Source organism: Haemorhous mexicanus, chromosome 12 (assembly GCF_027477595.1).
Source record: "Haemorhous mexicanus isolate bHaeMex1 chromosome 12, bHaeMex1.pri, whole genome shotgun sequence".
NCBI classification, from domain to species: domain Eukaryota; kingdom Metazoa; phylum Chordata; class Aves; order Passeriformes; family Fringillidae; genus Haemorhous; species Haemorhous mexicanus.
Window position 1 is genome coordinate 15,833,936 of NC_082352.1, and position 26,210 is coordinate 15,860,145.

The 26,210-nt window shown below is 54.1% G+C and overlaps 2 protein-coding genes across 5 annotated transcripts; one reads left to right on the forward strand and one right to left on the reverse strand.

Moving 5' to 3' along the window:
* The first annotated feature begins 761 nt into the window (after nt 1-761).
* On the forward strand, nt 762-11,814 carry MATCAP1 (microtubule associated tyrosine carboxypeptidase 1). Of its 3 annotated transcripts, XM_059857311.1 has the most exons (6): nt 762-1,160; nt 5,043-5,186; nt 9,133-9,265; nt 9,340-9,645; nt 10,419-10,516; nt 11,011-11,814. In XM_059857311.1, exons 1-6 carry the CDS (start codon nt 762-764, stop codon nt 11,173-11,175), a joined length of 1,245 nt encoding a protein of 414 aa, XP_059713294.1. In that variant the 3' UTR covers nt 11,176-11,814. The 3 variants fall into 3 exon arrangements, with proteins under 3 accessions (XP_059713294.1, XP_059713296.1, XP_059713295.1); XM_059857313.1 differs by lacking the exon at nt 762-1,160 and adding an exon at nt 7,256-7,337 and having other exon boundaries at nt 5,048-5,186; nt 10,419-11,179; XM_059857312.1 differs by lacking the exon at nt 762-1,160 and adding an exon at nt 5,754-7,337 and having other exon boundaries at nt 5,064-5,186; nt 10,419-11,179.
* Nucleotides 11,815-12,445: 631 nt separating this feature from the next.
* Nucleotides 12,446-26,191, reverse strand: ELMO3 (engulfment and cell motility 3). 2 transcript variants are annotated; one of them, XM_059857309.1, is made up of 24 exons: nt 25,980-26,184; nt 25,868-25,908; nt 25,681-25,753; nt 25,555-25,605; nt 24,913-25,082; nt 24,003-24,102; nt 23,747-23,898; nt 23,587-23,665; nt 23,147-23,197; nt 22,664-22,786; nt 22,375-22,506; nt 21,998-22,102; nt 21,365-21,473; nt 21,016-21,152; nt 20,760-20,923; nt 20,518-20,630; nt 20,160-20,264; nt 19,738-19,820; nt 19,449-19,529; nt 17,366-17,461; nt 17,226-17,285; nt 16,974-17,110; nt 13,910-13,994; nt 12,446-12,892 (listed from the first exon to the last, which is right to left on the reverse strand). In XM_059857309.1, exons 1-24 carry the CDS (start codon nt 26,055-26,057, stop codon nt 12,755-12,757), a joined length of 2,463 nt encoding a protein of 820 aa, XP_059713292.1. In that variant the 5' UTR covers nt 26,058-26,184; the 3' UTR covers nt 12,446-12,754. The 2 variants fall into 2 exon arrangements, with proteins under 2 accessions (XP_059713292.1, XP_059713293.1); XM_059857310.1 differs by lacking the exons at nt 12,446-12,892; nt 13,910-13,994; nt 16,974-17,110; nt 17,226-17,285; nt 17,366-17,461 and adding an exon at nt 18,166-19,272 and having other exon boundaries at nt 25,980-26,191.
* Between the last annotated feature and the right edge of the window lie 19 nt (nt 26,192-26,210).

Here is a 26,210-nt window from a genome sequence, read left to right on the forward strand (position 1 = left end):
AGCCATAACCAGAAGGTGAGGTGCTTGCTTCCTGCAGGCACTGGAGGAGACAGGGCTTTGGGAAAAACCGCAAGGCCGATGATGCAGCTGGGGTTGGTGATGCGACCAGGGCTGGCAACATGATGTGAGTGACACTGTGGTGGGGTTGGTGACATAACCAGCGTTGGTGATGCTACTGGAGCATGATGTAACTGGTGCTGGCAGAGCAACTGGATTGGAAATATAACTGGCCTTGGAAATGCAACTGGGACTGGTGATGCAGCTGGGGTTGGTGACACAACTTGGGGTGGCGATGCAGCCAAGGCTGGAGATGCCAACAGGGTGGGGATGCAGCTCGAGACTGGCGATGCAGCCAGGGGTGGCAATACAAATGTGGTGACACAGCTGGGTTTGGCCACGCAACCGAGGCAGCAATGCAGCCGGGACAAGCAGTGCAACCGAGACTGGTGTGCCTCCGGGCCTGGTGATACTGCCGGGGCTGGGGCTGCTCCCGCGGCTGGCGGCGCTGCCGTGCCCGCCCCGATCCCGCGTTGCGGAGCGCAGCGCTCGGGCCCGGGCCGGGCTCGGCCGCCGCGGGGCGGGGCGGGGCTCTCCCTCCGCGTTCCCCTTCCATTGGCTGCGGCGCGCCGGGCGCGGCGCCGATTGGCCGGCGGCGGCGCGTGCTCGGGGCGGGGCGGGGCGCGGAGCCGGCGCAGCCCCGGTGCCGGCCCGGTGCCGCCGCGCTGGAGGCCGCGGGCTCGGGGCCGATGGGCTCGGGGGCCATGGGCTCGGGGGCGGCCGGCGGGCCGGGCCATGGCGCGCCGCTCTGCCCATGCCCGTCCCCGCCGCCGCCGCCGCCCCCCGCGCCGCGCTGTCCGCGCGGAACCCGCCGCCTCTCCGAAACCGGGGCCGGGACGCGGCGGAGCGAGGGCGCGGCGGGGCGCGGGGGGCTGCGGGCCGCCGCCTCGCTGCCGCACATCGCGCGGGGCCGCGGCGAGGAGGGCGGCGGGCGGCGCAGCCCCTGCTTGCTCGTGGCGCTGCGGCCGCGGAACGTGGAGGCGGAGCGGGAGCGGTTCTTCCGCGCCAGCTTCGCCTACGACCCGCAGTTCGAGTACGCGGAGCCGGTGCCCGCCGCCGTCCTGGACAAGTACGGGGCCGCCTCCGACCGCTTCGTGGCTCAGGTGAGGCGGGGCCGGGGAAGGATGCTCGGCCGGGAGGGAGGAGGAGGAGAAAGGAGGGACCGGTGCAAGGGTGTGGGATGTACCCTGGTGGGGTTGGCCAGAAGATGGTCCATGGTCATAGAATTCTGGAATGGTTTGGGTTAGAAGAGGTTTTAAAGACCGTCTAATCACCCCACACACCCTGCCATGGACTGCAACATCTTCCACCGGATCGGTTGCTCCAAGTCCCATCCAACTTGGCCTTGAACATTTCCAGGGATGGGGCAGCCACAGCTTCTCTGGGCAACCTGTGCCAGGGCCTTGTCACCTTCACAGGGAAGAATTTATTCCTAATGTCCACCCTCAGTCAACTTAACACCATTCTCCCTGGTCCATGTGAAACCTTGCCTTCTTTCCCTCCCAGCTGGTGCCTGATCCCTCTCCTCTTAGCATCTTTGGTATCCTGCCTTCATTACATTCACCCTGTGATTTCTTAAACCTCAGGTTTTAGTGACCTCACCTACCTGCAGGAATGGTACATGCTCTGTGGTGACATGGGTCGTGCTGGTGCTGGGTGATGCCAGGTTGGATGGGGCTTCAAGCAACCTGGTCTAGTGGAAGGTGTCCCAGCCCATGGAGGAGGATTGGAACTAAATGATCTCAAATGTCCCTTTCCACTCAAGCCAGTCTGTGTTTCTATGATCAAACTGGCTCCTGCTTTTGCTGGGAGCTGTGCTCTATCAGGGACACCTTGCTGGTATGCCTTTGCACTTGTTGCTGTAGAACTAACAGCAGAGGAGCTGGAACACATGGGTGACAGCATGGAAAGTGCTCCTTAGCCTGAATTACCTGGTGGTTAAGTCTGGCTTGTTTTCTGGAAGGCCTAAAGGTTCTCCAGTGCAGCAGCATCCTTAAGGCATCAGCAAACATGGTCAGTAATGATATTAATTGGTGAAGACTCCACTCAAGGAGTCTGTTATCATTTTTCTTAACTGTTTCCATGGCTTATACCCTACTAAAACATTTCTGAGTTGCTCTCTGCCATGGAGATAGCACTGAGAAAACTGTTCCTGGTCATTCAACAGGAGAAAAGAAGCAGGAGTGTCCTTTCAGGGTGCTGCGCCCACAAACAAACCTTTGTGGATGCAGGAGTAGAGCTGCTCTGTCCCTTCACCCTGTTCTTGGAGCTGGGAGCCTGGCTATGTCCCAAAACCAGTTTGCACCTGGGAGTGAGCATCCTGCCTCTAGAAAGAGCATCCTTTCTGCCACATGAGCAAGTGAGCAGATAAAAACTTCCTCTTATCCCAAATTCAGGCTGGCACACCAGAGGTGTTTCTTTGCACCTCTCAGTCAGGAGTTACTTATTCAAATAACAACTTCCTCACTGGTTTATTTATTTTTTTTGAATGTTTACTTTTCCCTGCATCACTGCCCATGCCTCTGCCTGGGTTATTATCCAGATGATTCAGACCTTTTCTGCAAACAGCTTTCGAGCAGTTTGTATTTTCCAGTGTGTGCCATACCTCTGCTCAGATGAACTGGTGCCAGAAAGGCTCTTGCAGGGGAGACACTCTGATGCCTGCAAAGACCTCGCAGCTTTTGGCATTTCCCTCCTGTATTTTATTCCCTGAGTTGTGCAGTAAAATGAGTTGCTCAGAGCTCTTGCTCCCCGTGCTTTTTCCTTTGGCGCAGTTGGCTTGCAGCAGAGTAAAAGATGAATAATTGAGATTATTTTTCTCTGGGAAGTGCTTTGAATGAATGGAATGAAGGTTTGTATCCACTGTGGATCCTGGAAGCTTTTGCAAGAGATTCTAAGTGTTGAGTGTTTCTGCTAATGTTTCTCCAGATTTTCTGGTGAGGCTGGGATGGGGCAGCATTCATGGCACTGTTCCTCTGCTCTTACCCTGCAGTAACCTCCTTCCAGTCTCTTTTTATTTTGGGAAGCATTTTTCGTTGGCAGCTAACTCTTAGCTATAAACTGCTTTTATTTTCAAAGACCTTCATTAATCATGGAGATTAAATAAATGAGACATTTTGCTAAGTCAGCATCCTTGGACATGAGCAGACAAACCAACACCAGCTCCCTGCTTCCAGCTGCTCTGCATGTGTTTGGGGGGTTATTTTATTTTCTTAATAGAAAACTTAAATAAGCCAGGAGGATTCTTCCAGCCCTGTGGAGGCTCATCACCCTGGAGATCACAGCCCTGGTTTGCCACGTGAATTTGAGTGGCACCATTACAGAGCTGGAGGATTTGTTGTTCCACTGCATATGTTGGGTGTATGATCTGGGGATGCTCAGGACATTGGAATCTCAGGAATGTTGCTCCCCAGGATGTGCTCTGAAGGTCGGGAAGGAGCTCTCTGGTTGTCTTACTCCTGGGCACCAGCTGTGCTGGGTTTCTCTTGGCTCAGTGATTTGGTTCTCCTGGGAGGAGAGAGGGCAGAGGTGGGAGGATAAAAGGTTGTTTTTCTGCAGTGGTCAGCTGAAGGTACCTTGCAGTGCTGTAAAAATGAGTCTGATTGTTTAGCAAACAGAGCAAAAAAACCCAAAACTCCCCACCCCAGCACCCCAGAAAACAAAACTGACAGCAGAAAAACTGTGCACAGCTTCTCCTGGAAAGACTCAGTAAATGACTTGAGAATAAAAACCAGCTGTGAAAACTGCCCAGAGAAGGAAAATCAGGACCTTCTGCAGGGATAGAGGAGGTTGCCCACCAGATGCAGACCTAAAGCCCCTCTTAGGATCATAGAATTGTTTAGGTGGGATAAGACCCTTAAGATCAAGTCCAGCTGTTACTTAAGCACTGCCAATCCCACCACTAGAACACGTCCCCAAGTGCCACATCTATATCTTTTAAATGCCTCCAGGCATGGTGACTCCACCTCTACCCTGTTTCAATGCTTGACAACCCTTTCCATGAATAAATTTTTTCTAATATCCAACCTAAACCTCCCCAGGCACAACTTGAGCTATTTCCTCTTTTCTTGTGGGGTGTTGGATGATTTGAGCACCAGTACTGATGGTGAGCACCCATCTCCTGATCCTGGTAACCTTAGGGACTAGGGAGGGGCAAGTGATCTGGGGCTGGGAAGCTTGGCAGCAGCCCAGCCAGGTTTGCAGATGCAATAAAACTGCTGGAGAAACTCTAGAACTGGTTGAAAGTCATCTGCTTTGGAATATGTACTAATATAATCTGAATATAACATCTAATATTAATATATTAATATATATTCCAATGACTGGAGAAAGTAATTGCTTGAAAATATCTGCAATTTAAGCACACTTTTTGGGGAGGAAATGTGCTAATAAATGTTCATATTTTATAGATGCTCCATAAATGTTAATGTGAATAATGGAGCACGTGATGCTTTTATTAGAAGGCTACTTGGGAGTACAGCAGGCTGGTGGTGCTGAGATGCTGCTTGAAGCAGCATCACTGCAGAGGGTGATGCACAGCCTCACTGCTGAGCTTGGAATTCAACCCTGGAGTAAGAAACTCTGGGAGTAAAAAGCAAGCTCAGAGGCTGGAGATCTTTGTGCAAGCACTGGAGTTTGCAAGGACAGCTGAAAGCAGAAAAGATTGAAAATAATCATGGATTTAACCACACTGCAACGATGCAGTTTAACTTCTGCTTTGCCCCATTTCTGCAAGAGATGCCTGCAAGAGTGATAAAAAGCAGAAAAAATATGCTGTGGGTTATGTTGTGTGAAGTGTCTGTCTGTCCTGGTGGCTGCTCCAGCCAGCTCAGTCTCCTTGGTTTTTTAGATCATGCAATACCACGTGGGATTTTATTGGCGTTAATCGGGGTTGCCTTCACTGGGTTTGTTGCACGTGGGATTTTGTAAGTATTTGTAAGCAGGGAGGTGTTTGTGCTTATGTTTGTACTTTCTGTGTGCCACAGGCCATCAGGATCATTCGGACTGTCCTGGAGAAGTACGGGACCTACGAGAGCTTCGAGGTGGCCACGGGCGGGCGGCTGCTGAGCAAGTGCCAGATCTGGTCTGTGATCCGAAAGTACATGCAGAAGGAAGGCTGTGTGGGAGAGGTAATCCACATCCCTGCTTTATCACTTGTAAAACACAGCAAAATATTTATTTTCTGATAAAAAGGACTCTGATTAAGAAATGTTTTGGTTACAAACAGGAAGCTTTTCTGCTCTGAGCAGTGGTGTCCTTTCACCTCCAGCTTCACCATACCCCAGCTTTAAGACATGAGTGCTGGTTCCCCGCAGACTTCCTGTGATGTTTTCCATGTGTATCTCCCTTCTGTGCTTGAGAGAGAGGAAGCAGCTGCTGCTTGTCTGCATGGCCATGCAAGGAGCTTTTTGCTGCATGCTTGAGGCGTCAATTACTGTTGGGAAGCTGTCTCTTGCTGTTGGCAGTGGGAGGGCAGACTTCTCTGACAGCTGCTTTTACCCACGTGTCCAAAAGCAAAGCCAGGGGAAAAGACTTCCTGCTGTCCTGCAGGGCATGCAGGTTATGGTGCTTTGAAACCCCAGGCTTGGGTTTTAAGGCTGGGAAATACGTGATTAAGATACAACAGTAGCCACGTGGGATAGAGCCAGGGGAGAAGTTCAACATGTCCTAACCTGGTTTCTCTGCACTCCCTGCAGCATCCAGCATGGAGCATGCCACAGGTGCCATTAAGGAGCCTTTTTTATCCCCTCTGCCAGCAAGGTGTGGGCAAAACACTTCCACTGTCCTGGGTTCAAAATCTGAGAAGGATTTCTGGACCTGGCTTTTCATGTGTTGGCTTGCAGGGCTTCCTGGGGCTGTTGGCTGCAGGGCAGGCACTGTGCAATGCTGGCTGGTGTGGGGGCTTCCTCACCACTGCTTCTTGGCCAGACTCTATTTCCTATCTCTGATTTTTCACCTGTGTCTCCAAAGAGGGTTATTGGTGAGCATTCTCCAAAGTATCACCTCGCCAGTGGTACCCAGTGCATTCCATGCAGGCAAAGCAGGAATGAGTGCTCCTCTGAGGTCCTTCCTCCCCAAGGACATTTCATTTCCTCCTCAGACACCTTTGGTTTGCCCTGATGCCTCCTGAGGGTGTTCCTGGGATGTGGATTTGGCACCTTGGTCCTCCTAAGCCTTTGCTTGGGACAGAACAGATTTCTGCAGATGTTTCCCTATAATTCATCTGCCTTTGAGTGCCCAGAGCCAGTCCCAATACCCAGCCAAGCAGCTGCCATCTTACAGACCTGCACTTAAACCTTGCTAGTTGAGCTCTATCTCTTGGGTTTATTAATTTATTAAATTCAGCTACTCTGTTCTCCATTAGTTGAGCCCTGGCTGGGCAGAAAGCGATTGATTTTCTTAGGTATTGGTGTACAACTGGCTTCCTTCCAGCCCTGTGTAATTGTCCCTGTGCTCAGAGCTATTAGGACTGGAGTCAATGAACCCTGTGGGTCCCTTCCAGCTCAGGACATTCTGTGATTCAAGGCAACACAGAGTTCAGTCACTGTTCGCACATCAGTGTGGCTGTTTTATCTGGGGCCTTTGATAAGTGCTTTGGAAACAATGAAAGCATTGGTTTGTTCCTTTCTATCCAATGGAAATTTTGCTGGATGTGTCTGGGGTAGGGAAGAGAGAAGGGTTTCACCTGCTCTCGATTCAGCCACGTTGGCAGAACTCGCACCCTGTACAACACCAAAACTTGTTGAAACTTCTGCATCACTGATAATCTCACACCCTGTCAGGGAACTGGGTGGTTTCAGGCTGTGTCTCCCTCCCTGCACCTGTATCTCTGATTCCTGACTTTCACCATCTGTGTCTGTTCTGCCGTGCCCTTTGCTTCCCTGGTCCATACTAATCGTGGTGGCTTGCTTAAAAGAGAAGAACCTCGTGTGGGGGTACCTTAGCCCAGAGCACGAGCAGCTGGTGTGTCTCTGCCCACGGGCAGTCCTGCAGGCAGTGTGGCCAGGCTGGTGCAGCCCCTGCAGCTGCCCTTTGTCCCCAGCACCCATCAGCAAAGGCAGGATCCTGCTTCCAGCACTGCAGGCAGCACGCTCCTGGGTAAGTGCTCATGCTGGAATTAAATTTGTGCCCTCAAAAGCTGTTTTGTTGGGGTCCAAGCTGCAGATCCTGAAGCTCTTCTGCTTTTCTTCTGACTTAGGACAGACATGATGCTGCCAGAGGTTTCCATATGGATTTCAGTGGGCTCACAGCTTGCAGCAGAGAAACACTTGGCCCCACTGGTAAGTGCTGCATGGCAATCCTTGGGGTTGTGGAGTGTTGTCAGCCTGAACACTGCTAGCTGGTGTCTCTTGGGATCCCATCAATGGCCTCCCTCTACCTTTGAGCTGCTTGCTCAGTGTCAGAGGTCCTGAGCAGTGCCAGGAGAGACAGGAACCCATACCCTGGTGCCATGGGGACCACCAGAAGCCTTCCCTTCGTTCCTTGGGATGAGCTCTTTCTCCATCAGTGCATTGACAAAAGCTGAGCAAAACCATGGACCACAAGGATCGCTGGGGATGCTGCTCAGAATGAGAGGTCACAGACCTGGAGAGCTGATCCTGCTGCTCTTTGGCTGGAGTTGCAGCCCTGGTTGTATCTGCAAAGCTGGAGGGTCCCAAAACAAGGCAAGTGGTGCTGCTCAGCAGGATGAGGTTTTGTAGCAGGAGAAGGGCTGCAGCATAAGAAGCTCTGGTCTCTGGCACTGCCCAAAGTCCCTTTCCATTGCTCCTGGATGGCTGGTTCTGCATGAGGAGTCAGAGGTGAACTGACAAGGCTCAGCACTGGAGGGATTCCTTTTCACCCTGGTATATTTTAACCCAGGTAAGCAGTTGCACTGTAAGTATTTGATGCTGTTTGTTTGCCCAGTGGTGGACTCTGTTAGGCTGCACTTTTGGCTTTCATAATAATAATAAATCTGACTTAAAGCAAACCAATTCAGTCTCCTCTCGTTTTTTTAATAAGAGAAGAATTGTCTTGTGCCTGTGTTACTAACAGGCACATGTTAACACATGTAACACAGGCACATGTTTTCATCCTGAAAAATGTCAGTTGTGAAATAACAGGTTGTTTATAGAGTCAATGGGTATGTAGGGGGGCTTAATTGCTATCCTGAGGTTTGCCACTGCCAAACCTCAGATGTAAGAGCTCCCAGGGACCATCCTCTGGTGATGCTGCAGCTTTGAGTTGCTGCAGATCTGAAGTCAGGTGGTCAGAAAGTGCTGCTGGCTGGCAAGTTAACTTCTGGTGAGCAGCTCTCTTGGCTCCAGCACCTGTGATAGCCAGGTTTCTCAAAATACCATTTTTTTTCTGCTTTAAGATACTGACTAATCCTACACATGCAATGTCCATCCCTGCTGTGAGTTGTGGCCAGCACACATGGTTCTTCCTGTGAGGGTGGACTGGCATGGAGCCATCCTCACTGCTCATGTCTTGAAGCCTCAGATGAGAGAATCTGTGGAGAAGTCCATGAAAATGGAATCAGAGCTTTGGATCCCTCAGGAGATGTTTCTTGGGGAGTGCAGAGCCATTACACAGTTGGTGCTGTTGGGTGTTCAGAGTGGGGTTGTTTTGATGGCCAAAGTTACTGCTCCATCCCATTGCCAGTGGGGATGCAGAAGTGGGACCAGGCAGGTCTCCAGAGGATGTCCATCCTATGTGGCCACAAAAGTGTGGGGAGCCCATGGGAACAAGCTGGGAAGGTGATGCTGGAGCCACAGGGGTGCTGCAGGAGGCTACCCAGGAGCTGCCTGCTCCCTCCACAGTGCCTGCTCAGCTTTGTTGGCTGTAAAGAGATTAAAGGAGCTACTTCATCCCTGCATGAGATCATCTCTCTCCTCTCATTATCCCCCCCACCCCCAGTGGCTCTTGCTGTCTGTCATTCCTTTGGGGAGCTGCAGCACAAGCCAGTGATGGTGCAGCAGTGCCAAACGGCGCCATCCATGCTGTCAGTGGATTTTTCTGACCATCTGCCACCATCTCAGCCTCTGCTGAGAGCCAAGCCCCACTCATGGCTGTTGCCTCCTCCTCCTCCTGCAGGTGGTGGTGCAGCTGACCGATGACCTCCTGTCCCAGGCAGTGATGATGGTGGAGGACAGCCGGCCCACGCTGGCCATCAACCTGGCCGGAGCCCGGCAGCACTGGCTGGAGGGGATGCTGCGCCACGAGATCGGTCAGCTGGGCTGCTGTGGGTGGGGGCAGAGCTGGGGGACACTCTGGGCATTCACTCCTGTCCCCTCTCCCCAGGCACTCACTACATCCGGGGGGTCAACAACACCCGGCAGCCCTGGCACAGCTCCGAGGGCCGCAAGCAGTACAGCCTGAAGCCCGCCAACCCCACGGAGGAAGGCCTGGCCAGCCTGCACAGCGTCCTGTTCCGCAAGCAGCCCTTCCTGTGGCGAGCAGCCCTGCTCTACTACACCATCGAGAGGGCCAGCCGCCTCTCCTTCTCTGCCCTCTTCCAGGACCTGGAGCAGTACGTCCAGGATGCTGGGGTCCGGTGGGAGTACTGTGTGCGGGCAAAGCGGGGTCAGACGGACACCTCACAGCCAGGTACCACTTGGGGGTGTCAGTTGAGTTTTGGGAAGAATTCTATTTACTTATTTTATGTATTTCTTTTTTGGTTTTTTAAGAAAGAACAGAGTGTGGTATGTTCTGCTTCTGTGTAGGTTGAGCATCACCAGTCCTGTAGAGTGTGAGCTGGCACAGGCAGCCAGAACAGGCACAAAGTCATGGCTAGAACACAAAAAGTAAATTTATTTGCATTACCTCGCTAACTGGGGGATCCCCAGAGCAACTCCCAACACCTGGGCAGAGGAACACAAGATCAAAGGGGTCACCAGCCTGCTGTTCACAAGCTTATCAAGAGTTACACCCAGGTGCAAGGTCACTTGAGCAGTTTACAATCCTCCAGATCACAGTTTTGCTTTTAACCCTTTCCTCCCAACACAGCTAGAGCACCCAGTCCCTGTATCCCTCCCCATCCCGAGCACCACTCTCCCTGTCCCATGGGAGTGATTTGCACAAGCTCTTGGCGAAGCAGCAGGCAAAGGAGAGGAAACATTTGGATACATTTGGATGCTTGCAGTGGTTTACCCTTTAAAAAATTACTTGGAAAGAAATGTGAAAGTATCTCAGTGGGGTTTGTGGCTCTGGCTGCACCCGGCTGCCTCCCCAGTTCTCACCCCTTGGGACTCAGCCGTCCTGAGCCCTGGCACATGTATGGGCAGTGGCCTCATTCTGATTACTGTGGTCAGCAAACGTTCAGGCAAGTGGAGGGTGATGGAAGGCAGGAGCCCTCTCCCAGGCCTTTTCTGCTGCTCCAGGCTGTTTCAGTAAGGACCAGGTGTACCTGGACGGGATTCTCCGCATCCTGCGCCATCGGCAGACCATCGACTTCCCACTGCTGGCTGCACTTGGAAAGGTAAGAGCCAGGGTGAGGGTGGGGCAGGGAGTGGCTGATCCCACAATCCCATCCCAAAGCTCACACAGGCTCCCTCAATCTCATGACTTCCCAAAAACCAGCCCTCGCCTGGCAGCCCTTCATCTCTGTCTTTTCCTGTGCTCATGGATCTCTGCATACCAGGGAAAGGCTGTGCTGGGTAGGATGCAAGGAAGGACAGGACAATCCATAATCCTCTGCGGGAGACCTTCGGGAAGAGGCTTAACCCAGCAGGTTAAGCCTTTCTGGCCCTTAGCCACAGCAGTCCTGCTGTCACCTGTCCTTGCAGTGACCGAAAATTACCAAACCCACAAATCCTTGCAAATCCCACACCCCCAGCAGCTCTCCTTCTGCCTCCCCACGAGCAGCAGGGATGTTTTGACTGACCCAGGGGTCTACAAGGGCACCAGATGCCTCCCGTGGCACCTGCCAGGGTTTGGAGTGGAGGGGACTGACCCCCATCTCCTTCCTACCAGGTGTCCTACGAAGATGTGAATCGGCTGAAGAAATTCGGGGTCCTGGAGAAGGCTCGCATCCCCCACTTCATGCAGGATCTGGAGCGGTACATGAAGCAGCTGGATCACATTGTCACCACCAATGGCCTGAACGAGGAAGAGCTGGAGCAACTGCTGCCTGACTGAGGGGCACCCCCTGAACCAGCACCCCAGGGGTGTAACTGGTGCTGTTTGTTGGGTATTTACTGGAGCAGAGGGCAGAGCCCGAGGCGGGCGCTGTGCATGTAGCGCTGTGTAGGGTAGCGCGGCCAAGGGCCCGTGTGGTTGTGTTGATGTGTCCCCTGCATCGTCCCTGTGTATTGTGGGGATGCCTGTGCTGCTCCACGTGGTTTTGGGGAGCCAGACAAGAGGGTTCAGGGAGAGTGAGGGCAGAGTTGGGGCAATGTGCTGGTCCCCAAGTGCAGAAGGCTGTGCTGGGGGAGCTGCAATGGGGGGGATTGCTGTAGGGTGCCAGGAGTGCTCCCAGCACTGTGGGGGCACCTACTTGGGGCCAGAGACAGGGCTGGGGGCTCTGGGCTATGCCTGGCAGGGAATAAGGGCTGCACTGCACCCATAGATCGCCCCATGGATGCCTCTTCCACTCCCTACCCCTTCCCTCATGTCCCCCACCAGCAGCAGGAAGGATTTTAATCCCCCATTACCAATCTCTGCCCAGCTCTGCACCCCAACTACAGCCACCCTGCCTGGCTTTGAGGACTCAGGGTGGGGACTGGGCTTGATGTTAGGAAAAAAGCGTGTAATAAAGGTGATGTAATGGAAAAGACATGTGGGCAAAAGGTTGTGGATAGCATCAAAACCATGGCTGGCACCAGTGTGAACACCCACGGTGCCTCTTGCTGGCACAGGCAAAGCTGCGTGGTCTGAACTGGTGCGTCAGGGGCTGGAAGGGGTCATGGACTGTGACAAACAACATACTGGACAGGGACATCAGTACATCAAAGCAGGCAAAAGTAAAAACTGCCTCATTACTGGTCTTTAACACATGAGCTCTGGAGCAGTCACAGTACCCCTGGGAGCACCCTCTTAAGAGAAAACAAAACAAAACCCAAACCAAACAAACCCCACAGCTTCTTGTCTTACATCCCACTGAGCTCCTGCAAAGGTAGCACAGGCCAATCTGTGGCTCCAGAGAGCTCAGGCTCCATCCCAAAAGCTCCAAGTTTGGCTGCAAGCCCTATTCTCAGCATCCCCAGCTGCCCCTCACTCCTGATCCTGCAGGGCAGCTGCAGATTCTTCACAGGGTGCAGAGGCTGTAGCAGGCAGGGCAGCACAAACCAAGCTTGGGAAAGGAGAGCACTTATCTCTGGGGATTCTGCTCCCCTCTAGTCCAGCTCTCCAAGAACAGGCTGGCACTTTTCACAGCTCCCCTGCACAAACCCACTGCCAGCACGGTCAATTAAGACTCTGCTCTTTAATGTACTATTTCCTCCAACATTGCACTCCCCAACGCTGAATGCGATACAGCGCTGCTTTAAAAAGATATTTACACACATCCCAGCATCACCCCTTGTCAGCCCAAGGAGCAAGGCCTCAGCCCACGCTAAGACCCAACCAGGGGAAGTCTCTTGCAGCCTTTCTGTCGGAATGGCAGCAGTGACAAAGGGCAACAGAGCTACTGCGGTGGTTCTGGATTGGTTTTGGTCGCATCCCTGATGAAATAACAGCATGGAGATGGGAGAGGGTGCTGATCTATGCCCAGGCAGGGCTAGAAGCGCTTCATCTGCCGGCGTTCCTGCCGCCGCTGCTTCTTCTCGTTGGGCTCCTGAGCAGCGGGCGAGGACTCGGCTGTAAACCAGGGCCCCAGGATGTTCACCCACAGGAGGTAGAGAGCGCGCCCCGGAGCCTGCAAAACAACGTGGCACAAACTCAGGCACTCGGGGAGGGACAGGAGGGCTGGTCCTCCGAGGGACACAAAGCAGCTGATCAGAGGCACCTCAGGGTGCACGGAAATCAAAGGCAGTGGCAGGCACCCAAAATAAACAGCCTGATTTCATTCCATGGTTGAGGAACATATACAGAGCTCAGACTTCATGCACGGAAATCCCAGCATCAGGTCTGAATTACCCAGAGGGATCCAACTGTCCAGACATTCCGCCTCTCCTTCCTTTGGAAAACACACCCATATTTCTTTGAATTTATGAAAAAAGCAATCCAGATGGTCTCCAGGGGACAGCCGAGTCTAGGCTGCCCTCTGCCAGGCCAGCTAGAGAGGAATTTGTGGGTGAGGACTGAAATAAGATCAAGGACTGAACTGGGATAACTTTCCATGCTCCCACAGTTGCCTTCTGTACCTCTGTGGGATATCCTCAAAGCAAATGTGGGATTTTAAAACTGAATGGAGACATTTTTTCTCCTTCTGCACAAGCAGTTTTAGCTGGAGACACATGGCAAACGTTTCAGGAGTAGAAAAGGTTTGGTGTGTTAAGGGGAATGAAAGCCTGTAGCATTTTATCTATCCAAAAGCACAGTGTCCAGCAGATCCCAGCCTTGGTGCATGCTGAATGGTTCAAACAGCCAAACATGATGAAACACTGTTTGTTACAGACACAGAAAGACTCTGTGCACCAAGACAGCTTTGATCTGCCTCATGTTGCTTGTTGCCCATTTATGGGACCAGAGGGAAAGACAAAGGCCAGCATAGTTTTTGTGTCATTGACCCAGAGGGATCAGGAATTCTTGCCTTGTTCAGCCTAAATTTTAAACAAGATGTGACAAGGACATTAAAAAACATATCAGGAAATAGTTTGGTCCTGAAACATGACACTGAAATGAAATGGATAAATAATGTCCTCCATCCTGAAGACAGGGAAAGAAAGCAACAATGCAGAGCAAGATGGAAAACAGGAGGGCTGGGGCTTACCAAGAGCCAGAAGTACCAGACGTAGAGCGAGAAGCAGCTCAGCACTTGGACTATAGCTGTCAGCAGGATCACATCCTTGAGGTGCCTGAGGGAACAAAAGCAAAGCATTAATCTTTCATTCCAACCCCTGCCAAACACAGCAGCTCCTCTGCCAGCACAGTCTGCTCTGCCTCAGGGGAGCGACCCTGCCCAAGCCAGGCTGTCCCTGCAGCCCTGCTTTGCCACACACAGTTATCTAGAAGAATCAAAGCAGCAAACAACAACAGCAAAATACTCTGATGAATTAAAGAGATGATCTCTCTCTGAAAAAACAACATTGAGAAAGCTGAGGAATTGCTGGGGCTTGGAAATCAGCAACAAAACCACCCCCCACCCCCACAGCTGAAGCAGCAGCCAGCACTGCTGATTTGACACCTATAATGACATCAAGTGTAACTCCTCACGACTGGCAGTGCTGAAGGGAGCCATGAATCTTCCCCATGCCATTTCACAGGCTGACAGACACTTGGGGTCACTAAAGGACAAGCACACCACAAGCAGAGCTACAGCAGCAGACAGCTCCTCCTCTCCTCCTGCTTATCTGACTCCAGCTCTTCCGTGCCAGCCTGAGGCAGAGCTGAGAGCAGCCAAGGAGAGGAATAAGCTGCCCACACTTCAACCACCACCCTCGGGGGATCTGACACCCAGGAGAGGTAAACAGGTATTAGTTTTTCAACACAAGCCTCAGGGAGTGCCATGAAGATGTAGAAAAGAGGCCAACTCTCACTCTGGTTAAATCATCATCTGCTGGAGTAAAAAACCCTTGAGTCACATCCAAGAATGGAGACAAGAAAACAAAGGCTATGGCATAAACAACATCGACTCAAGACACTGCAGAATCCACCATCAACAGCTCTAGCACAAGACACTGAGGGTTCAATGACCTATGGCATTACCAGAGGCCACAGAGGGGTGAAGGCAGAGCTCCCACCAAACCCAGTTCTCCCAGAGACCATGAAGATGAGCCTTCCCCAACCCCAGAGCAACACAAAGCATCCATTTCAGCAACAGACAGCACGAGAGAAATGCCATGAAATCCACAGTGTTCCAGAAGCAGCTCCAAAGGAGCAGCATTAATCAGCTGCAGCAGGCTTAGCTAAGAGGCTGGAAATATCCACTGCTTTCTGAAATACCTGCTAGCCTAGGGTGGTTCCCTGATCCCCAGAGAGGTAATTTAGAGGTACAGGGTAAGGATGGGAACTTCAGCTCTGAAGGTTTTGTTTTTAGAGCTCTGCCTCCCCTGTGTTTTGCATAGCCCATGACTCAGATAAGCATTAATTCATTTTAATGTGTTATAAACCCCACCCCAAATGCTCAGGCAGAAAAAGCTCTGTGCCTCAGTAGCAAGGGAAGTACATCTGCACCCAGGACTGCAGCAGTGCTGTGGCTGTGCCTGTCACCTTTTCACAGCAGGTGCTGGGATCCCTGTGCTACCTCCTGTCAGTCACTTCCCCTGACAGCACCATCACACACACACAGAGGGCAGTTCTCAGGCACTCTGCCTCAGTGCCTCGCACAACTCCAAGAGGCACCTCCCAAAATCAGGAGCACACCCCAAACATCAAAGTTCTGTATTTTCCCTTTTTGACTGTCCCACATTGTTTCACTAAAAAGGTATTCAAAATATTTTGCAATTCCACTCCAGAGAGCCAAACCAGTATAAAATGGGAGCAAAACACTTGGCTGACCAGCAGGGAAATAAAGTCTCTATAGATGAAGAGGGGGTAAGGCACCCAGCTCATAGGTCATAACCCCTCTCCTCCTGGCCACGGTGTCCCTTGTCTGAGTCTCTTATACCAGACATCTGAGTCACCCCTGCTGCAGGCAGAAAAGGTACCATTCCACCAACCCAGACACAAGATGAGAGCTCATCCTGGGCAGAGACAGCAGGTTCTGTACCCCACTGCCTGCTGATAACATCCCCAGGTAAAAATCAAAACTTACGTTAATGAAACTGTACACATCAATATATGACCCTGACAGCCTGAGAACACCTGATGCAACACAGAGGGCTCAACTGCAAACAAGGCCCCACTGTGCTTCTTCAAAAGCCTGGCAGCAAGGGAAGGACAGAGGTAAACCTGGAACTGTAACCCAAATACGTGGCAGGAAGGAGCCAAGGACCCCAGCACCTCGCTGAGCACACGCTGAAGATCCCCAGCAGAGGCTGGACCTGGGCAGAGGCTGAGGGCAGGGAACACAAAGAGCAAAGCCTGATGTGTCCACAACTACCTGGCAGTTTTCTGTAACTAGTTTGAAGCTCACTGTTGAAAAACATGTAAATCTAGAATGTATTTCTGCTGTACCAGCACAGCTGCCTCCTTATTTTATTTAGCAGTGCTTTGCAGGAATTACTGCAGTGTTTCCTGCAGTACTGTGGCATTCCTTCCCCAAGGAAAAGACAGTTACAGTAGCACCAACAACACTGGACAGGCAGAGACTCAGTGCTGTTTGCAGAGGGACACAAAGAATGCACAAGCATGGGGGACAGAAATGGCTGAGGAGGTGACAGGAGCTCGCTGAGACAGAGGCAGGAATTTTTAGCCTGTACAGCATTTCAAGACATGGCCAGTTTGCAGCCAGGATGGCGTAAGTGGCAGCAAAACCCTTCTGCTCTGTCAAGCATTACCTGCTGCGCTGGTTTTAAAAAAAAACACCTATCACTGTGTGCTGCAGCAGCATTAGTTAACTGAAAGATGACTGTAAACTACTCCTGCTGAACTCTTTGTGATCTCTTACCTCTACAGCTCAGCCCTATGGACAGTGACCGTGGCAGGCTGACACACCCATATTGTGGCTCCTGACTGGGGCACACCAAGCCAAGTGTTCAGGTAATAAAGACAGTTAAGGTACACTCTGAGAGAAAATGGTTCCAAACTTCCAGCTCCCTCCATGCCCATGGCAGTCGGCAAGATGAGGAGGGAGCTGAGGCCCAGCCTTCTCCTCGGGAGCCTCTCCTGGCTCTGTGTGCACGCTCAGGCAGCAGGTCCTGCTCACCTGGACTCGTGCGGGTGTGGACACTCACTCTGCCATCCCCTGCTCCATATTCAGGTCAATTCCCCCGTCGGCAAGGCTGCCATCGTCTGTGAAAGACGGCTTTGCCATGGAGTTCATGGACCGGTAGCTGGTGCCGTAGACCACCAAGCTGAAGATGAACGCGACCTGCAACAGGGAAGATGCTGTCAGCTGCGACGGCCACGACCCCGGGGCCGGGGGCCACGAACGAGCCCCAGTCCCGGCGCCCCCGCCGGGGCAGAAGACGGTGCCCGGCGCTCACCCACGTCCAGGCGGAGGCGGCGGAGTAGAAGATGACCAGGTTCACTACGGCGTACACGGCCTGCGGAGAGAGAACGGCACAGCTTTCCTCGTCTGCCCGCTCCCGCCCCGCGCCCCGCCGGCCCTCCCGGCCACACTCACGGAGGCTCCCAGGATGATGCGGAGGTAGAAGCGCAGCGTCTCCCGGTTCTCCTCGAAGATCTGCTTCTTGCCCTTGGTGCCCGCCTTCCCCTTGGGCTGCGGAGCCAAGAGAGGCGGTCAGCGTCTCCCCGGAGTCCCGGGCCCCGCAACCCCGGCCCCGCACTCACCGCCATGGCCGCGCCGGCTCCGCGCTCCGCTTCCCGCGGACGTGACGCGACGGAAGCGGCGGGACAGAGCCCCGGGGGCAGGCGGGACAGGACCGGGCGGGACAGAGCCCCGGGCGGGCGGGACAGAGCCCGGGCGGGCGGGATAGGGCCCCGGGCGAGGGGGCTGGGCGCGCCTCGGGCCGGGAGGGGACGGTCCTGCCCCGCGGTTCTCCCACGGAATCGCGAAATAGCGAGGTTGGAAAGGGTCAGTTGGTCCAACCTCCCTGCTCAAGTAGGGTTTTTCCAGAAGTGGTTTTTGATATCTCCAGTGAGGGAGACTCCACACCCTTTCTTGGCAATCGAACTGGGAAGAACTTCACTGTGCGAGTAACAACGCAACGGAACAGAAAGATTGCCCAGCATGGCACTGGGACCATCCACAGTGCTCCCAGCCATCCTGGGCTGGAAATGGCCTTAGCTGTAGTGAGCTTGACTCTGAGCCTGCACCTCAACACCAGGAACGAGACCTTGCCAGCCATCCTCCCAGCTCCTTCATGCACGGCTCCCACCGTGCTGCCATCCCAGCCTTACCCACTCTGGCTCTTTTTGACCCTCAGCCGGAGCCCTTCCCCAAACCTCTGGAAAGGACACGGCTCCGAGTTCTCCACAAGTGTTTATTGTCCCAATACACAGGAGACAGAGGCACGGTTGGATCCTCACCGACCTGTGGCTGTTAGCACAACACCCTTGGGAGAAGCTGCAGGCACGAGGAGGTGCAAGGAACTGGGGTGGGGCTCTGGGGCTGGGGAGGAGGTAGCTTGTGGTGCAGTAGTGCAGCAGCATGGCTGAAGTGTGCAAGTATCTGCCCCAGGTGGGGAAGGCACCAGAATTGGCACGATGGGCACACCAGGGTCTACTCCTCACACCAGGCCCAGCTGAATGGTGCTGGGAAAAACGGGCTTGTACCCTAATCACCCCCATTCCAGGACAGTGCAGAGGGCTCAGCAAAAAGACCTTTCAGTGCAGGCACATTGTGCCCTGTAGATGCCATCTGCTTGACAAACTTAATGGAAAGGTGTGTTCCATCCTTTTTCTAACCACTTTGTTGTCAAGAAAGGATCCCCTACACTGATGGTGAAAGTGAGGCAGTGCAGATTCGTACCTTTGTAGTGTTACTCCCCCTCCAGCTATCCTAGGGCTGCCTGTACCTTTATTCCAGTCCACATCCTTGCCCTCTCTGCCCAAAGCCTGGCTGCAGTGTGGGGGAATCAGTGCCACCACAGAGGGGTTTGACTGTATTTCATCTCACCTCCCCATGGCAGGGAGGCAGAGCAGCCAGGTCACCCCCCTGGAACAGGAGGCTAATGCTTGGTGGCTCATTCCCATGCTCTTGCAGAAGGCAGGACACAGGCAGGAAAGGGTGGGACGCCCAAGCCCCCAGACAGCACCTGGTTTGTCCCTTTGGGCCAGAGATGAGGGACAGAACCTGGAGATGGGGGGCTTGATTTTGAGGGTCATAGAGGGTGGGGACAGGGCACAGGGAGGAACTCACTGCTCTGCATGGCTAAAGTCATAGCAGAAGTTTAAGTTGCTGGGAGGCTTTGGGATGGGAGGGGGGTCGTCGGGAATGCTGATGTTCTCCAGGTCCAGGAGCCGCAGCTTGAGCTCCATGGACAGCAGGACATCGAGGTCTGTCTGTGTTCGCTCACTTGTCATCTCCTTGCCCAGAAGCACATTCAGCCCATCTGTCCAGAGGCAGAACTGGGGAAGCAGAGCATGGGCATCTCTGGCACCAGCCCCAGGCAGCCAGAGAGCCCAGCTCTCCCCTGCTGTGGCTTCCACCCCCCAGGGATACAGAGAGCTCACTGCCCTGACTGCTGTGCCCTGGAACCACATCTTGGGCATGGTGTGCCACCCCAGCCGGTCCTGGAGCTCACCTCATACCGGGTGGGGGCAATGAAGTTGAGGCAGTATTCCTCCACATCGTGCACAATAGAGAAGGCCAGCTCCAGGACATCCTGCAAGGACAGCACAGGGGCTAGCTGGCTTCTCAGCTGGACTCTTCCCAGCCCTGGTGGGGTTCAGAGCAGGAGCTGCACCCAGCCTCCTCCTCTGCACTCCAGGAGACCCAAGAGGTCTCTGTCCATGAAACCATACAACCTGCCACCATCCACCTACTCCCAAAACCCATTCCCAGATGGACAGGATAAGGTGTGAGGTGCTGACCTTGTTCTGCTTCCCAGAGCTCTTCTCCTTTGTGTGTGGACACTCCTTCCCCACCAGCAGCATCTTCATGTCTGCCACAGGAACTGTGGCAGCAAGTGGAAGAGCTGTGAGTTCCTTCTCCCTCCTCCCATACCTCTCCCCCTCCTTCAGGTCCCCCATGCGCAGAGCCCAGTACAGCCCAAATGTGGGGACTCACAGCCATCCACAGCTTGGGGTGGGGGGGTTCAAGACACTCTGCAGCACCCTTTGGAAAGCCAGCCTGAACTCCCACAGCTCTCAGTCCAGCAATACCAGGAGATACTGGGACAGCCATGCAGCAGCCAAGCAGAGGGGCTATTCACACCTTAAGGCAGTCTTAACCTGGAGGTTATCAGAAGGCTCCCCTCCCTCCTTCCCATCCTCTCTTTCTCTCCATCACCTACTTTTCTCTGTCAGGCTCTCGATGGGGGGAGACTGCACCCCCTCCTCCACGTCCCCATAGTGCAGCACCTTGTGGTTAGGGGACAGGCGGCAGTACCACAGCTTGTCTGCAGCAGAAGAGCCATGAGAAATTCTCAGCCTCCCCTTGCAGATTTGCCCTTCCCAAGGGGCATGGAGCTGCCCCTTATCAGCACTCCCCACTCCTCCCAGCCCATGGGACAGCCCATACCAGCTGTCCAGGGAGTTGGGCATTCTACTCCCACAGATTAACTGGGACTTCCCCAGTGGCAGGGGACATGGGAATAAGCCTCTGCCCCCCTGCCAGGCCCCCCCACCCTGGAGCAGGGTTCTGGCACCCACCCTGCCTGCGGCGGCTGCTGATCTTGCGGAAGAGGGTTCCCTCGCAGAGGTGCAGCAGGCGCTGCTGTCGGATCAGCTCCAGGAGCTCTGGCTTCAGCTTCTCCCGCAGCTCCCTGGGGAGAGAGCCAGCAGAAGAGAAGCACAGCCATTTCAACAGGCACTCGCTGACCTCCCAGCCCGATAGCATTGTGCCTGCCTCAGGCCCCCATCACAGCCCCACTCCCGGCCCACAGCCCACTCACAGCACAGGCACAGCCAGTGTCTCTTCCTGGTGCAGCCGCTCCGTCTGCCGCAGCTTCAAGATCTCGCTGTAGTTCAGTGCGTTCACTCTGGTCTTAAATAGCTCCAGGGACGTGGGCTTGAGGGACAGGGTCCTGGTGATCTGCTCCCGCACCACCTGCATCACCTGCCAGGCCCAGGACGTCAACTCCAGTTTGGCAACACTTCCCAAATCCCTGAATTTGTACTCCCATCCAGGGAAGAAGTATCCCCCCTCACCTTGTCAAAGTCCTCCTGGGTTGCCCTCATCTCCTTCCAGGTCTTGTTCACCAGCTGGATGCAGATGCAGAACAGCTCTTCAAAGAAATGATCCTGCCCGAAGAACATAGGGTAAAAGGCCTGAGCCGTCTCCGAGCCTGTGGTGAGAAGGACAGATGAAGCCAGACTCCCCCATTTTTCCAGGGGATTTCAGTGTCCAGGGAAACCTGGGTGTTTCCCAGCCCTACATCCCCTTCCCATGCTGTCAACCATGCCAGAGCCTGGTGGCTGCATGGATGCAGTCCCCTGCCCTGGCAGCTGGTTCCCCAAGCAGCAGGGCAGGGAGAAGGACAAGCTTGGGCACACGTACATGGCTCTCCAATGTGCAGGATCTCGCAAAGGATCAGGGTGAGCTGGATGCTGCTTCGAGCAAAGGGACATTCGTGTTTGTCTTCCCGGCTGCTGTTCTCAAGGATAAACTGGAGAAGAGGGCCATAACCTCATGTTACATGGATTTGGAGGGCTGCCCCAACATTGAGTGTCAGACATGCCACGCTCCTCCTGCATTCCTAGTCAAGCTGTCCCCCCAACAGGTGAAGCCATCTCTAACACAAGTGACCCACTCTTCCCAAAATCCAGCCCCAGCCTCCTCCTTCTCTTGTGGCAATGTGGGAGCTGGTCACAGGCACTGCAGGTTGAAGCATGGCTCATGCCCTGCTGGTTTTGCCCAAACTGCCCCAGTTAGCTGGGGAAACCAAGCTGTGAGCAAACACTGGCCTGGAAACCAAGCTGTGAGCAAACATTTAAAAATTATAGGGACCCTTCAGAGGCACTGGCTTCAAATGGCTTCTCCTACCCACAGGAAGGACTCATCTCCATCTGAAACAGAGCAGGGACACTTGCCTGGGTGTGGCCAAGGACAGATCACAAGGAAAGGAAAAGAAAGTGGAGATCCACCAGCACTTCTCCACCAGGGAGTTCTCTGGGAGAGCACAGCACCTACCCTGCTGTAGGCATTAGGGGTGTTCCTGGAGAAATACACCATGTTGTCCAGAGCAAGGAGTCCTGGTGGGGCACGGCGGAGATCTTCTGCTGGGTTGCTGTTGTTCTAGGAGGACACAAAGGATGCAATTTAGTAGCTGCTGCTTTGTTCTTCAAGCAGCAGTGTCTTCCCAACACAGCCATGGGGTTTGCCTTTGAGTCCCAGCACTCCACAGCACTCGCTGTTCAGGAATGCTGAGGGAGCAGAAGGGAGGTACTGCATGGTGGTCCCTCAGCATCAAAAGGGACATCTGGCTAAAGAGAGCCATCAGAAGGTGCCACCAAGGCCATGTGGTGGAGCCAGCATGGGGCTCAGGAGGCGATGCAGGGGGAACACACCATGAAGCCCAGCTTGCGGAATTCCTTGGCACACAGGGATCGCCGGCGCTCGGTGCTGAAGGTGCCAGCAGATGCCTCGCTCTCTGACTCAAAAGCAGCCTGGCGCAGGGACTGGAGGAGATCCCGCTGCTCCTGGAGGGACAGCAGAGAGGAGGGGATGTCAGTGAGCACCACAGAAGCAGGTTCGCCCAGGGCAAACCCAAATGTGTTGGGTTCACCCAAATTTGAGCTGCTGATCTTGCGGAAGAGGGTGAAAGAGACCAGACTTGCAAGGAGAGTACTCCCAGACCTGTGAGTAAGGATCCATGGACATTTTCATGCGATGCTCACACAAGTTGAGGCTGACAGACTGCAGCACGTAAAGATAATGGGCCATCTCGTCCCCCAGTGGCTCGGAGCTGTGGATAATGTTCTACAGCAGATCATGAGACAGAAGGTTCCCCCATGCTGCTGCTTCCAGTCCAAGCACAGGACGCAACAGCCAAATCCCAGCAGGTCCTGCTGCTCAAAGGGGTGTTGGGAAGTGGGAAACTCTCCTTGGGGTTGGGCAAGATCTGTGTGCACTGAACTGCAGGTAGATGGGGGTGCAACCCTGGGCACGTGGGTGCCAGCAGAGCAGCACCCATAGGCATTCTCAAGGAAGGGGTATGGGGCACACAAGCAACCCAGCCAAGCATGGTCACCAAAGGTTGGGGCTCAGGGGACAGGGCCTAGGGAGAAAGGACAGAGAATGAAGCACAGAGCAGACCCTTGCACAACCCCAGCTCCTCACCTTGTGGATAAACTGCCTGATGTTCTTCTCCCTCAGGTAGTCCATCATGCCCTAGGAAAAAAAAAGGCTGTGAGACATTCCCCAGCTCAGCACACCACCACTTCCCCCAAAAAAAAGAAGGAGGCAGAGTGAGGATATAGACTTTAAACATCTCTGGGCACTTCTTGCAGCCCTGCCATCCCAAAGAGCACAAACCCCACAGCAGAGGACCCAGCTGCCCAAAGTCCCATCATGGGGTGGGGGGGTGGGGGGGCACCCTGAGAACTCAGGTGTGCTAGGGGCTGGGTCATTACAATCACTGTGCCACCACCAACTGTGATACTTCTGTCATTTGAGCCAAAAGTCCTCTCAGCTGAGGGCTCTCAGCAGAGCACCCCACTGACAGGGGCACGGTGGTGCCTGACTCTGCAATGCCACCACCCTGCCATGGTGCCCCTCACCCGCCGCTCGGTGTCGGTTGCGCTCAGCAGCAGTGCAATGAGCAGAGCCATCGCCTTCAGCTGCAGCTGGGCATTTGTCCTGTGGGAGAAAGAGCAGGAGGATGTGAGAGTCACCAGCTCTGAGGAGGGGAGTGAATGGTGCTCTGGCCTCTCCACTTACACCTGCAGGTGGGTGAGAAGTCGGTCCAACGTCACTTCTTTTTTGACCACTTCAAAGAGGAGGCGACTGGTAGGCACCATATTCTCCAAGATAGATAAGGAGAGCTGTTGGATAGATGCATCCACTGCATTCATGTTGACATAACTTACTATCTAGGAGACACAAAACCATCTGTCAATGGCAGCCTGAGCCTGGAGCACCAGGATAACAAGGGATGCCACAGGCACAAACTATGGACTTTGTAGAAAACTCTTACCTTCTTAATGAAGACTGTACTAAGATTTTCCCAGGAAACAAAATCATGCTCCATCAGCTCTGTGAAGGCTTTGAGGGTATGAGCCAACATCTCCCCTGTACTGGAGGGACAGATGAACAAATACAGTGAGGATGGCTCCAGATACCCTGCTCCCATCTTATGGTGGTGTCTCTGCAGTTGAATATTGGTGGGCATGTTAGAAACAGCTAGGGAAGAGAGCAGTGAGCAGGAGAAAGGAAAGAGACTGTTGGGTAAGAAAACAGACTCTCACTTAGTCATCCCAGGAAGTTGACTTGCCCAGGAAGTCAAGGCAAGGGAAGTTCAGTAGTTGGAAGCTGCATCACCATGGTACAAAGATCACTGCAAACAAGCCCTCAGGAAAGCTGAACCACCCCACATCCCTCCCTCTACTTCCAAGAAACATGTGCTGCATTGCCTGGTTCCACATTCTCTGTGTGACAGGAGCTCAGAGCAGCTGCACCATCACATCCTGGAGGAGTCACACAGGTGGTGGTATTTGGCTACCAGGGTTTTCTCAAGCTCCTGGCAGAACTCTTGAAGCTATAACCTCAGGGCAGAGGGATCATTCAGGGTGGCAGGAATGAGGAGCAGCACTGGAGGCCAAGATGATCACAGGAGGTTTCCTGGTAGCAAACCCCATGAGGCTACAGATAACCCAGCCAAAGAAGGGATGGAAGGTTCAAGTCTGGGCACATTCACAAGGAGTCAGGACTGCATATCTGTGGGGACCTTCCCCTGGCTGCCAGCATGCAGGGACACAGCCACAGTACAGGCATCAACAAGTCAGGAACACAGAGTCCACTCCAACACCCAGCTTAGAGCTCATGCAGCATTAGCAAGGGAGAAGAAAAGTCAAGGACTGCAAGTAAAGTCCTGTCCTGATACTAACTCGTTCCCTTCTTCTACAATAGAGTAGATTTGCTTCAAGCCATTCCTGCTGATGAACTCTTGAGCAAAGGTAACGTCCTGGGAGAGGCTTGCAAGCTTCTTCAGTGAGTCAGTCTTCACATCCACATTCTTGCTCTGGATCCCGATATACAACTGCTCTGCTTCTTGGTCCTACCAGGAGGGAAAGAATCAACCCAAAGGGGCTCATGGAAAGACAGCAAGAAACTTGAAGGTGGCTGTAAGAACTGAAGTGCAAGTTTTGGAAGAAGCCTCAGGCTAGAGCAGCCCCAGTAAGGAGCTGAACAGAGAAACAGAACCACCAGAGCAGAGACCAGGTGGAGTTGAGGATGGTGGTCAAACTGGCATGACACCAAGAACAGTTGATGAGTTGGCCCCCTATGTCCAAAACATTTCAAGATTATTTAATTTCTCTTCAAACTCCCCCAAACTCTGCCAAGGGAAAATGAAGGCTGAGACATGTCTCCTGCCTGTGTTATTTCTGCTGGGTCTGAGGCACAGAGGAGAGCCATCATGAGCTCAAGTCATGGAGGCAGTCAGAAGCAGAGGGCTCGGAGCACCCCACGGCAGGGGCACGGAGCACCAGAGCACACAGCGGAGGAAACAGAGGGGCAGAGGGATGTACCGGGGAGGTGGTCAGCCGTAAAATGCTCCCGTTCTTAATGTCCCTGCGGTTCTGTAAGGAGAGAAGGAGCCGGTGAGCCGGTGGGCGCTGCAGCGGCGGGGCCGGGGGGCCGGGGGGGTGTCTCACCGACTCGGTGATGTAGGTCTGCCGCCCGTCCGCGTACTGCAGGGCGTAGCGCTCGGCGTTGGGCAGGCTCCACCTGCGGCCACAGGCGGCCGGTCACAGCCCCATTCGGCTGGTGCCGGCAGCCACCGGGTCACCGCAGCCTGGTCACGGGCTGTCACGACTCGCAGGCAGCGAGTGCGGTACTCACGCATCACAGACGTCCTTGAGCACTGAGGCGAGCGGCTTGGTCTGCGAGAGGGAGGCCGGCCGTGACCCAGGGTGGGGGGCGCGGGGAGGGGTGCGGGGGTGCCGGGCAGTACCTGCTGGAGCTCGATGAGTTGCGGGATGGCTCCCACCATCTGGATGGCGATCTTCACCACGTCCTTGGGCGGCGGCATGGCTCCCGCGGCCGCTCCGCACCGCCAGCAGTTCCGGGTTGTTGCCGCCGCCGCCGCCTCCCCTCACGAAGGGCCCGGCCGCCGCACCGAGGCCTTGTGCCACCACCTCAGCCCCGGGCAGGCCCGGCCCCCTCACCTGAGCTGACGCGGGTG